The sequence below is a fragment of the Pantherophis guttatus genome, chromosome 1 (genome assembly GCF_059756535.1).
Source record: "Pantherophis guttatus breed Tessera chromosome 1, ASM5975653v1, whole genome shotgun sequence".
Taxonomy (NCBI): Eukaryota; Metazoa; Chordata; class Lepidosauria; order Squamata; family Colubridae; genus Pantherophis; species Pantherophis guttatus.
In genome coordinates this window covers 269,983,964-269,997,958 of record NC_142063.1, presented here as the reverse complement: position 1 = coordinate 269,997,958, position 13,995 = coordinate 269,983,964, and the positions used below count along the sequence as shown (strand labels likewise).

At 38.7% G+C, this 13,995-nt stretch overlaps 1 protein-coding gene across 3 annotated transcripts in view; it reads left to right on the top strand.

The window, feature by feature from the left end:
• PRKN (parkin RBR E3 ubiquitin protein ligase) overlaps positions 1-13,995 on the top strand; it is a 722,481-nt gene that overhangs the window by 592,142 nt on the left and 116,344 nt on the right. For all 3 annotated transcript variants that reach the window (XM_034428505.3, XM_034428508.3, XM_034428509.3), the window contains 2 exons: positions 3,773-3,834; positions 10,912-11,061. In XM_034428505.3, coding sequence (XP_034284396.2) covers positions 3,773-3,834; positions 10,912-11,061 — 212 coding nt within the window. The remainder of the gene's footprint in view (positions 1-3,772; positions 3,835-10,911; positions 11,062-13,995) is intronic.

Below are 13,995 nucleotides of genomic sequence, written 5' to 3'. Positions count from 1 at the left end.
CCGCCCCCCCTAAGCAGTGTTGTTCTATACAAAGTTGGCTTATTGCCTCCACAATCCGGGTCCTCAATTTACCTACCTCGAAAGGATGGAAGGCTGAGTCAATCTTGAGCCTGGTGAGATTCGAACTTGCACTAATTGCAGACAGCTGACAGCTAAGTGCTAGCACTTAACAGCCCTTATGCTCTTTAACATCTCTTCTCCAACATAGAACTGAAGATGTTACTTAGTTGGCTAATTAAATGTCTGCAAGAAAACAACCAAGCTCAGAGAGCACCAAAGACTCCACAGTTCCACCCTGAGCTACAAATATTCTCTTCTATTGATCCCTCTCCAAAATAAAAAGCAACAGCATTTATTTTGCAAGTTTGCTATATTGACTTGTCAGTCAAGAGCAGGGGTGAAATGCTCCCGGTTCAGCCGAAGAGGTTGTAGGAAAAAAAATGCCTTTAAAAGCCTCTGACGATCCCAGCTGAGTTGCCTGATCGTCAGAGGCTTTTAAAAACATTTTTTTTCTGCAACCTCTTAAGGTCCAAGACTGAGTGGCTGTGGCTCCCGGCATCCCGATATAGTCAGTTGACTCCATCACTGACTATTGGGGGCGAGTCATTGGCCCCCACAGAGAAGGCTCGCAATCTGGGAGTCCTCCTGGATATGCAGCTGTCCTTGGAGGAACATCTGACGGCTGTAACCAGGGGGACCTTTTGTCAGGTTCGCCTGATTCGCCAGTTGCGGCCCTTTCTTGATCGGGATTCCCTGTGCACAGTCACTCATGCCCTCGTCACCTCTCGCCTTGACTACTGCAACGCTCTCTACATGGGGCTCCCCTTGAGGAGCACCCGGAGGCTCCAGCTGGTCCAGAACGCAGCAGCGCGGGTAGTGACGGGAGCAGCATGGCGCTCCCATGTAACACCGCTCCTGCGCGAGCTGCACTGGCTCCCAGTTGTCTTCCGGGTGCGCTTCAAGGTGTTGGTTATCACCTTTAAAGCGCTCCATGGCATAGGGCCTAGCTATCTGCGAGACCGCCTGCTGCTACCGACGACCTCCCAGCGACCCGTGCGCTCCCACAGAGAGGGCCTCCTCGGGGTGCCATCAGCCAAACAATGCAGGCTGGTGACCCCCAGGGGGAGGGCCTTCTCTGTGGGGGCACCTACCCTCTGGAATCAGCTCCCCCCAGAGATAAGGAGAATCCAAGACCTCAGTGCCTTCCGTCGCGCCCTTAAAACCCATTTATTTAAACAAGCCGGGCTGGCTTAAGATGAAATTTTTAACTGTTTTTAAATGTTTTAAACGTTTTTAATTGGTAAATGAGTTTTAATTGGGCCAAATTTATATATCTTTTAATTGTTTTTAATATTTGTTCTGCATGTTTTTTAATCTGGCTGTACACCGCCCTGAGTCCTTAGGGAGAAGGGCGGTATAGAAATCCAATATAAAATAAATAAAATAAAATAAAGGTTGTAGAAAAAATGTTTTTTTTAAAAAAAAAAAAGTTGGCCATGCCCACCCAGTCACATTACAACCCCCCCCCCCAGCCATGCTCACAGAACCAGTAGTAACAAACTTTACCTTTCACTACTGGTCAAGAGCATGAATTTATTTTTTTTAATCAAATAAACAGCAATGGCTCTTCAGATTAGCAGCATAAAATTAAAAAAAAAACATTGAGATGATTTATTAAAATAATTCCTTCTCCATCTTTATTTGCACTGAAATAGCAGTTATTATTTGCATTCATGGGAAGAAAGTACTTTCTGTTCTAGTCTATCCACAGACTTCATGTACTTTATAAAAAGCTGAAGATCCAGAAACTGAGTCATGCTTAATGTATTCTAAATGTTTAAGCAAAGGGTTTCAATGTTTCACACTGTAGAAATGAAGAGTTAGGATTAGGGTTAGGACTGAAAAGATAGCAGAGGCCTTCCCCAACCTAAACATCCCTTGAAGGGGCTTACATTTCCAGAGTTAACCGAGCAACTTATTGACTGAGAATTTTGGGAATTGGTTCAAATATATGAATGTTGGCTAGATTGAAGAACACTGAGCCAGCATCTTGATGTTCCTTGCTCACTATAAAATATCATTCCTGTTTTTTTTTCCCTGTGTTTTTAAATAGTTTCTGACCAGGACAATAATGTATTTATTGCTTCTTGAAAATCACAAATCTCCATATCTCTTCCTTTGTCCTGATTAATCTCTCATTGCCTGTTTGCTGGATATATTTTGGTCATGTTTCTCTCTGCTGTGTATTATCAATGGCAACTGTGATTAACCTTCAGTCCAAATTCTTCAGGGTTTTTTTTCTTAATGAGAATAAACTATATGAAGGAGAAAAGGTTAACTAAAAGCAGTGAATTTTAGTACAATGAAGTCACTTACTAAATCCTTTGGCATCAGTGTCTGACACCTCAAGAGTAATTATGGGGTCATAAAGATACAGTTCTTCAACACTAGCTTAGACATGAGAAGGATAAAGGTCTTACCATTGCATCAGCATTTTAATTACTTTCAACAGTTTGAGATTTGAAAAAGAGTGGAAGGATGAACCAATATTTATGAGTGTACTATGACATTAGTGCAGTAGATTTGGCTATATATATTTGGTTCTATTATAAATCTTTATTCTGGGATCTTTATTCAAGTTCTAGCAACGTTTTTCTATCAATGAGCTTATTTCTAGTGTTCCTATAAATCTCAGTGCTGAGTTGTTGTTTTTTAAAAAATAATATTTAACCAATTTTGATATATGTATATTTTTAGAATATTGAATAGTTTCCAGTAAACTATAATTTAACTAATTCTCTACGGAGAATCTCTTGAAAGGTTTCAGTGCCTTTCCATATAAGTCAAGCAACATTTATGACCTTCTCTCATTATGGTTCTTTACGTTTATTGCTTTGTATTTTATTTGATATAATGTACTGTATATGTTAGTAGATAAATGTAAGAAATGAGAAAAAATATTATTTGGGTGGAATATTAGTTCCTGTATATAAACCCTAGAAGATTCTGTTATATTTTAATAATCTGTTTCCATGGATTCTAATCCTTCTATTCTCATTCAACATCTGTACAACTTGTGCATCTGTATGGCAAAAAATGTTCATGGCTGACTCTTCTTCCTTGCTTCCATCCAGTGATGAAATGCTACTGGTTTGGACCGGTTCAGCCAAACTGGTAGCGATGGCAGCGGGTGGTTCAGAGAACTGGTAGTGACGGCAGCACAAAACTCTGCCCACCCGCCCGCTCGTCATTACTTCCTGGTTTTAACCAGGTTTTAACCAGGAAGTAACCTGTTTTTTACCCTCTGTGCATGTGCATGTGCATGTGCACGTGCATGTGCATGTGCACGTGATGTGCACGTGGACCTCCGAACTGGTAGGGAAGGTAAGTAGATTTCATGCCTGCTTCCATCCCATGTGCCACCCACACTACCCAACTCAGTCTTAAGAAACAATATTCTATTCACAGATGCCTTCTTATGTGAGTATGTATTATTCTGGCACGATTGACCCAAGATCCAAGAAAACTGCTGAGACTGGCTGTGCAGAAAACCCTCTTCTGCTAGTTTCCCTATTTCTCAGCATCTCACATGTGCAGCATTCCTAAACTGTTCTGAAATGCAATATGGAAGTATATCCCTTCTAGGTTCACAGTATTTTATGATGCTGTTTAAGCAGGGTATCCATCGTTGATGCTATATTCTTGCAGTATATCATACTGAGCAAGTCAGAATCCATTCTAACCTGCACTTTGATCTCTTTCTTTTTTGTAGCGGGCTGTCCAGATTCCTTGATTAAAGAGCTGCATCATTTCAGAATTCTTGGAGAGGAGCAGGTGAGTGAGCCTCTGAAAGATGGTATCCTGAACAATAGACACAAGTGAGACGGCTTCTTCTCTCTCCAGGGAAGTCCTCCAGGGAAGCACATCTCATGACCTTCCCAGTGTTCTAATATTGGAGAGGAGACTCCCATATGTGACCTATCTCTCACTTCCTTTCTTTCAATTGATTCATGATTATTCTGTGTATCTATCGTGGCACTTTATTAATTGTTGTATATGCACTACCTACCATAGCTTTTCAACTCGGGATCCCTGCAGAAAACAGGCAGTAAATTTACAAGTGGACAAATAAGATGATGAAGACTGCCTGAACTATAAATAGATGTATGGTGCTTCATCCTTTCTTTTTATTCATTTGGTTAGGACCTTTAAGTGCTACCTATCAACTCTTTACAGAGTTTCAGGTTGTGACACAATAAACACTGATTTAATTATTCTTTTGTATAACATACCTACCTTTCCCTTTTTAAAATATGAATAATAGAGTTGGAAGGAACCTTGTCTTCTAGTCCAATTCCCTGCTCAGGCAGGAATCCCTATACCATTTCAGACAAATGGTTGACCAAACTCTTCTTAAAAACCTCCAGTGGTGGAGAATCCACAACTTCTGGAGCCAAGTTGTTCCATTGATTAATTGTTTTAACTGTCAGGAAATTTCTCCTTAGTTCTAGATTGTTTCTCTCCTTAATTAGTGCCTATCCACTGCTTCTTCTCCTGCCTTCAGGTGCTTCGAAGAATAGGTTGACCCCAATGGTGAAATGTAAAATCTGTTACTACCGGTTCTGTGGGTGGGGTAATGTGACTGGATGGGCGTGGCCAATTTTTTTTTTTTACTTTTAAAAGCATTTTTTCTCCAACCACTTTGGCGAAGAGGTTGTAAAAAAATGCTTTCAAAAGGCTCTGACGATCCCAGCTGAGTTGCCCGATCGGCAGAGGTTTTTTAAAAAGCCTCTGCCGATCAGGCAACTTAGCTTGGATCATCAGAGGCATTTAAAAGAAAAAAAAGGGTTTTTTTTGACAATCCCAGCTGAGCCACGCGATCATCAGAGGCTTTTTTTTTTACTGTTAAAAGCATTTTTTGGCCGAAGAGGTTGTAGAAAAAATGCTTTTAAAAGTAAAAAAAGGCTCTGATGATTGTGCGACTCAGCTGGGCATGGGGGGGGCAGGGATTTTTGCTACCGGTTCTCCGAACCACCCGCCTCCATCGCTACCGGATCGGGTGATCTGGTCCGAACTGGGAGCATGTCACCCCTGGTTGACCCCCTCTTCTTTGTGGCAGCCTCTTAGATATTGGAAAACTACTATCATGTTACCAATTCCAGCAAATGTGTTTTATATGTCCCCTAATCATCTTGTTGCTCTTCTCTGTGAAACCAAATGAACTAAGAGTTGATGGGTTCATTTAGTATGATTTGCATTTCTATTATTTAATTTGCAAGTTTCTGATATCAAACAATTTGGAATGCAATTGTATGTCAAAATCCACACTTTTAAAAAGTTTGTCAAGCATTTCCATCTCTAAATAGCTATTCAAAAATGGAAATTGAGGAGAATGGATACCAAATTTATTATGCTAGGGATTTATTTTTTTAAAAAAAATACATCTTTTAAGAATTGTAACAAAAATAGTTATGTTAGTAGGAAGATTCATGGAAAAAGATTTGTTAATGCTATCACATGTCTTGGTTAATTAGAAGGAAAATTGCAATTCTTGGCATCCAATAACTCAACTTCAAAAATATCCTTTATTTGTCAGGTATGTATTTCAGGTGTATCAATCCTGCTGTTCTTTTTCTTCTTTAATGACATTTTTTAGTTGACAATGAATTTTTAAGTCCTTTTTATGATCAGTAAAGATAGTTCCTATTCCCAAAGTTTTGTGTGGAAGTACTTTTAATATTCATAGGAGGCCATATAAATTAAAACCCTGTAGAACATTGGTTTACGTGTCCTGTTAGTAAAATTGTCTTATAAATGATTCTTGAAATAAAATTTTGACAACCCTAATTTCCTCCAACAGTGTGCACTGAGGAATACACCATCTATTTTAGAGAACAGTCCTAAGGATTAGGGAGTTAGGGAAAAGTGATATGTCTCTAGAGTTTGCCAGCTTGATTCAGCTAGGGCGAATATTGGCTGCAAATATAGTTATATTTCATTCATTCATGTCTCCTCTGATTAAAATATATGCAGACAATTAGTTTTGTTAGTTCAGGCAGATATATGTAAGATATCTGTTCTAGGGGTATCTATCGCCAGAATTCCTGATTAGAGACATTAATGCTACCTCCGTTCACTTGGGAGTTATATCAATGTCCACTTTTTGGTTGATGACAATGACTTGAAGCTTAGTAGTTCTCCAAAGTCTGTGAATTCACCTGGTTTACCTTTTGAGTTGCAGAAATTGAGGAGCCCATAATAGATATTGAAAAGTCCATCAGGCAGGCTGCTAGACATGCTAGTCAGAGCAGAAAGGGAAAGACACATTCAGTTTTGCCGTACTCACCATGGCAGACGTTTCCAGACCATCCCAAAGCTGGAACAGTCAAGATGATCTGAGTTTCAGCCTATCTCTCTCTCTCTCTCCCTCACTCCCTTACTCCTTTCCCTCTCTCTCTCTTTCCCTCTCTCTCTTTCCTCCCTCTCTCTTCCCCGCTTCCTCTCTTTCCCTCTCTCTCTCCCCCCCTCCCTCTTTCACACACATGCGCACACACACATCAACCAAATTTCTAAGCTACCATATTTTTCCATAGGTTTAGTTTTATTCACACCTGTCCCTCCCTCCCTTCTTTATGTTAGTTTTCTTCCAGAAATTCAACATGATGTACTGTACATTACATTAGATCTCCCGTTTTTCTCCCACAGCACAATCCTGTAATGTAGAATGAGTCGAGAAAAAGTAACAGCTGCAAAGCTGGCAACTTCGCTTGTAATTCCTGGACTATAGAATCAGGAAGAAAACTAACTTGACTTTTTAGAAAAATAGTAGCTAAAGAAAAGTACAGGTAGTCTTCGATTTATAACCATTTGTTTAGTAACCATTTAAAGTTACAATGGCCCTTACGACTGTTACGACCATTGCAGGATCCCGGGGGTCATGTGATTAAAATTCGAATGTTTAGCAACTGGCATGTATTTATGACGGTTGCAGTATCATAATGATGAGCTTTTTGTGATCTTCTGACAGGCAAAGTCAATGGGGAAGCAAGATTCACTTAATATATCTATTTCTCATCGATCTGTCTGTTTGTCTGCCTGCCTGCCTGCCTCCACCCATCTATCTATCTATCTATCTATCTATCTATCTATCTATCTATCTATGTATCTATGTATCTATCATCTATCTATCATCTATCTTTCTATTGTCTATTTATCATCTCTCTCTGCCTATCTCTATCAATCTATCATCAATTTTTCTATCTATCTATCTGTCATCTAGAGAGAGAGAAAGGATAGATAGATAGATAGATAGATAGATAGATAGATAGATAGATAGATAGATAGATAGATAGATAGATGATGGATTGATAGAGATAGACAGGCAGACAGAAAAACAGACAGATACATAAATGATAGATAAACACAGATGAGAGAGAGAGAGAGAGAGAACAAAAAATAACCATTTATTAACTTAACAACTGCAGTGATTCACTTAACAAGTTTAGCAAGAAAGGTTGTAAAATGGGGCAAAACTCAATTAACAACTGTCTTACTTAGCAATGGAAACTTGGGGTTTAATTGTGATCATAAGTAGAGAACTGCCTCTATTTCTAACGTTAAAACAAGGAAATTCTGCCAGTTGTGGATTTTAGTGCAACTTTACAACACCAACACTGTGATTTGTTCTTCATGTGTGCTAATTCTTTTTGCTTCAGATAAGCGATTTCTCATTATTAACAGAGACATTAATAAATAAGAATTTATGAAATATAGGGAGAAATATGACAGCATATTAGCAAGTACTATATTTCCATAACTTATTTTCTATGTGATTATTAATCCTATTATGGATTCATGCAATGGGTAGTGAGCTGAAATTGATGATTCCAACTTCCTTTCCAACTGTTATTTTCTGTGTTTCCAATAGATCATAATTTGAGGGTTTGGGGATTTGTTTGTCAAGGTAAGGGTGCTTTTATTTAGATATAGCAGACAATGTACAAAAGCTACCCCCCATGCATTATTTATTTATATAATTTATATAGCTGCCCATCTTACAAACAAGTGGCTCTGACTGGCATGCAGCAAAACTAAAACAATATTATTTTTGTTTTTACAACCCTGCAATCCTTTTTAATCGGGGTGGAGTCAGGGCAACTGAATGGAGCTGAATGTTTGCTGGCCAGATGCCCTTCCTGACACCTACGCAGAATTCACAGCAGATATTTTCTCTTTGCACCTTGATAGAGAAACATCTGTTGCTGCCTAGGATTGAACTCTCAACCTCCCAAGCATGAAGCAAGTGTCTTAACCTCTAGGCCACCATGCTTCTCAAAACTAAAACAATAAATAACGTAATTATCATTACATTATTTTAAAAAATTAAAACTAAAATAAAAAATAATAGATGAAGCGATGTTAATAATAATGGAGCCTTTACACTAGTTCACCTGTTCCTGGAATCTCCAGGCTTTCTGGCATAACCAGGTCTGGAGGGACCTTTGGTGGCTTAGAAGAGATGAGGATGTCCTCACCTCTTGGAGAGAAGATTCCACAACTAGGGGGCCATAGCAGAGAAGGTCTGCCACCTAGGGGTTGCCAGATTTAATTCCCTAGATGACAGAACCTGTAATATGCACACACTCTCTTGGATCTGGTGGGGCAAGAAGATAAAATTGGGGAGAGGCAATCACTCAGATAACCTGTTCCCATGCCATGTTGAGAAGTCATATCCGACCCATCGCAACCCCATGGACAAAGTTTCTCCAGCCTTCCTGTCCTCTATCATCCTCTGGAGTTCATTTAAGCTCACGCCTACTGCTTCAGTGACTCCGTCCAGCCACCTTATTCTCTGTCATCCCCGTCTTCATTTGCCCTCAATTGTTCCCAGCATTAGGCTCTTCTCCAGTGAGTCCTTCCTTCTCATTAGGTGGCCAAGTATTTCAATTTCATCTTCACAATCTGGCTTTCTAAAGATCAGTCAGGGTAGATCTCCTCTAGGATTGACAAGTTTGATCGCCTTGCAGTCCAAGGGACTCGCAGGAGTCTTCTCCAGCATCATAGTTCAAAGGCCTCAATTCTTTGGTGCTCAGCCTTTCTTATGGTCCAACTTTCACAGCCATGCCATATATAAGGTTTTAAAAGTCAATTGAATCATACTTTGAATCATACCTGGAAAGAAACTAGTAACCAATGTAGTTCCCGCAGCAGAGATGTATACCGTTGCTTCTACCAAAAACTCAATAACTGTTCACACTCCTGCATCTTGCACCAGCTGAACTCTCCATATATACTTCAAGGGCATCCCCGTGTAGATCACATTGCAATAATCCAAATGGGAAGTAATGGGATGATTGACCATGAGTAAGGCCCTTAGCTTAATTCCACTATTAGGATTTCACATTTCATCCAGGGAAGTTGTCATCATCTGCAACAATGAAGAAGGACTATATAGGATTGAAAAAGAATTTTTACAAGTCTTTGTTTTGACTTTATCATTTCTTATGTTGCAAGTAGGTAAATCCTATGCTAATTATATTTTTCTCACAGAATTGGATTTAGTAGAGATTCCAAGTAGATGTGTGTTGCCCCAGCTCATCCGTTGAAGAAACGCAAAGCCTAACTAGCAGGTCTACAGAATACAATGTAGATATACATAGACTTGATTGGCTTGAAGAGGAAACAGGATTCATTTCTTTAAAAAAGCATTTTCAGTTCCTGTAGGGTAGATTTTTGCAATCTGGAGTTTTCCAGAAGTGATGTCTTCAATATATGTGGCTGCCCCTAAGATGGGTACGCTATTTCAGTGCAAGGAAACTCATTAAAAGCATGTGTTCTATAGGTACATCAGTGGCATATTTTGGAACTGAGTTGGCTTTTTATTACAATGTAGGACTTGTATTGACTCAATTATATGAAGCTGAATGGAGGAGAGATGAAATTAAAAGATACATTTGAAAATACTGATTAAAATACAAAAGACAACTTGTGACTGAATAATAAATTAGGTGAATGTATATAACACAATTTTGTTTTTTGAGTTCATCTAGTCCTTTTTTTTGTCTTTAGAAAAGTATAGTATAATGGTTTGGCATTATGTTTATATAAACATAATCTTCAATGTGAAAATACATTTTGTTTCCCAAATCGAATCCAATGAATCAAATTTATTTAGTTATTTGTTTGTTTGTTTGTTTTTCAAATGCATATAACTGTCCATTTCACTGAAGGCAATTCTTACCAGGATAATCCCCAAAGCTAGCCCTAATTAACTTTACATGTATGATTTATGGTCAATTATCAAGAGGCTGTGGTAATCAAGACCATAAATACTTTAATAAACAAGAAAGATATTAGGCTGTACACCCCAAATGTATAGAATTCTTTATTCCTCTGGGTGTTATACTACTTCCATTGGTACAGATCAGTGCATCACAATGCATAATTGCTAATGAGATGTTTGTCTATACTGAAAGTAAGTGATAATGTGCAGTATTTAAATTTCCCATCTGTAGTTTGTTTTCTAATGATTTTGTTTTTTTTGCATTTGTTTTATTCTCCAAATCTAGATAATTCCAGTGGATAGAGAGAACATTATAGACCAGAGGTGTCAAACTCAAGGCCTATGGGCCAGATCCGGCCCGTGGGGTGCTTAAATCCGCCCCGTGGGGCTGGCCTGGAAATATCAAAGGACCGGCCCGCAGGGCCTCTGGCGGCTAAAATGGGCTCACAGATGATTGGACTAGAAGACCTCTAAGGTCCCTTCCAACTCTGTTATTCTGTTGTGAAAAATTCCTGGCACCTTAATATGAAATAAGATTTTCTGTTTTTGTCCAGATTAATTGAATTCATTAGTGAGAGATTTCAAATTTCTAAAGTTTATTTATGAGAGCCTGATTTTTTTTCTTTCAGTACAATCGTTATCAATGCTATGGCGCAGAAGAATACGTTCTGCAGATGGGTGGTGTTTTGTGTCCCACTCCAGGATGCGGAGCTGGCCTGCTTCCTGAATCAGAAATGAGGAAAATAGTGTGTGAGCCAAGAAACGGACTGGGTTGTGGGGTAAGAAAAATGCATGCTCCAAATAATTCTACATGAGTCAGTTGAAATTTGGTGTGTGTGGGGGGGGGGAACCTCTGATGTTCTTATTGCTGACCCTGAATCTTATCTTAACAGAGGAGAATCCTATAGATCCCAATAAGCAAGTTTAATTTAAGATTGCAGTGCAGAAATGACCACTTTGTCATGGAGAATATACCTGTCCCGGAATGCCTGGCTTGAATTGGCTTGCAAAATTGCTGATCTCAGTGGTTGCAGTGAAAAGTTGGATTGTGCAAATGACAAGGCAAGAGCATTGACACTTTTTAAAACTCCTAGCAGTCAGCAAAATGGTAAAGGATCTGAAGCCAAAGATTTGTTATTTTGTGAGCAGCACTCTCTTTAAATAGGTTCAAAGGGAGGGAGGGCAGAGGCAGGGACAGGAAAAGAGTCAAGTAAGTAAAATGGTTTGTATGTTTTGAGTAAATCAATGAAGATTAATGCAGGTTAAACGACTGTGCTGAATGAACAGCTTTTTAAATAACCAGGGTCAGAAAAGAACTGAAATGGAATGGGCACACAAAGGGATTGCCTCTGCTTATTTTTATTCTGTCACTAACAGTGTCGTTGGATAACAATATTCTTCAAGGAAAAAATTAATGAAATTTAGGACACACAGGTGGTATTTTTAAGTCTGCCTCTTGGCCTTGAAAATGATGTTTCCTTAAAGCTGTGGTACTCATAATGCATTTAGAAAAATATAACAGCACAGTCCTTCAAAAATACATGCAAATTACACTTCAGAAGTGTTGAAAGGAAGGATTTTATGAGATCAAATAAAATTCAACATCAAAACTTATTGTTCCAAGGAAAATCAACACAGCACCAAACAGCTCTTCCTTCCTTCCTCCCTCTCTCCCTCCCTTCCTTTCTTTATATCTCACTTTTATTTTTTTTTTATAAAAACTTAAAGGTGGTGAACATACCTAATACTACTATTTCCCCACAACAACAGTTCTGTGAGGTGGTTTGGGCTGAGAGAGAGTGACTGACCTGAACTCACTAAACTGTCTTTCATGACTGAGATGGAATTTGAAATTACAAACTCCTGCTTTCTAGCCTGGTGCCTTAACAAATCAGTTTTACATGGTACATAATAAATGGTACATAATAAAGAATATGTTCCCAAAACATTTTGAAATTCATGGATCTCACCCAGGTCATCCTAGAAGTCTTGAGAGCTTTTGCCCTTTAATTCAGTTTTTTAGCTGCTAGCAATATAAACAGCCTTTTTACAAGCATCATTTCAATGTTTTATCCATTCTTCATTTCTATCCTCTATGGGACAGATTCATAATTTGAAACTGAAATAAATAAATATGAATAAATAAATTTGGAATAATATGCATTACTGAAATGTATAATAATTATGCTGAAATATTTTTGTTGTCAAAAGCCAAGTTACATGTATTAGATCAATTTTCCTTGATGATAGATTAAATAACTGGTTTAACATTAAATATTTAGAATATTTTATCCCTTTCATCAAAAAAAAAGGATGAAAGGAAATTATATATCCTTTTGTTGCCATAACAGAATTTTGCACCTGTCAGTACTGTTAATGTGAAAAATAATTATTGATTATACTAATAAATTGCAGTAATGTTCTAGAAATTAGGTGGCATTGACACAGCAGTACAGCATGTAAAATAGTGTTCCCCAAAGCTGAGACAGGCTGCAATTATAACGTAACATTATAGACCATTTGTTTGAGAAAATATGCTTGCATATACATATAAAACTCACAGGAACACAATTTAGTTAAGCAAGACATTTATGTATATATTAATTTATTTAGTTATCAAATTTATATAGCCACCCATCTCACTCAAGGTGACTCTGGATGACGCACAACAATAGATAAAAAGTGAAAATATAAAAATGGCAAACATAAAAGGCCATCATAATAATTATCCCAAAAAACTGGATGTATTTACTAACTTTACTTATTTAATCCACATTGAAAGGCCACCCAACACTGTAGCAAATCTGGACAGCCTGCAAATAAAAAAGAAAAATGTGTAGAGATACAAATCACAAAGGCTGTGGCCAACCAGAATAACAGGACACCCAACCCAGCCATTCAACAGACATAGCAACATAAGCTACCCCTCCGCAACCCTATCCCAAGGTTTAGGAAAATATCCAGACTTTTAACAGGGTGGTGACTATACACATCTCTAGTGGGACATTATTTTAAAGGACAGGAGCTGCAACAGAGAAAGTGCACTTCCTGAGTCCCACAAGATGACACAGTTTAATTGATGGGACTTGTGAGTCACTCTAACTATTCATACTGAATGGGCAGAAACAACAGAACTTCATAATCCATTTTCCAGAATAACTAAAGTCGCAGTTCATTCTCCTTGTTCTTCTCCTGTAGCAATGAAAAGAAATATATATTTTGCATGCTAGTTGCATTTGACTCTTTTGATTCAAAACTGTATGCAATATACACATCAGTGGTGGCATTCAGCTGGTTTGCACCGGTTCAAGAGAACCAGATGTTAAATTACCCACCCACCCCACTATCAAAGTGGATCCTGGGAGCTGCACTGCGCTGCAATAGAGAAACGGGCAATGGAGCAGCCGGCATGAGGGAAGGAAAAGGCCACTTTCCCTCTTTCTTCTGCCTGCTCCTTCTCCTTTCCTCGTGCCCACTCCATTTCCCATTTCTCCATTGCAGTGCAGAGCCCAGGATCCACTTTGAAAGCAGGTGGGGGGGGTGTTAATTGAAAAACTATTTCACCCATGGTCAGGTTGGCCATCATAGGAGGATCATCCCACATGTGTGGTGGAGCTAGAGGACGGGGATGGGCCATTCCTCCCACGACAGCCAACCTGATCCTGGGCGAACTGGTTGTTAAATTATTGGAATCCCACCACTGATACATATGA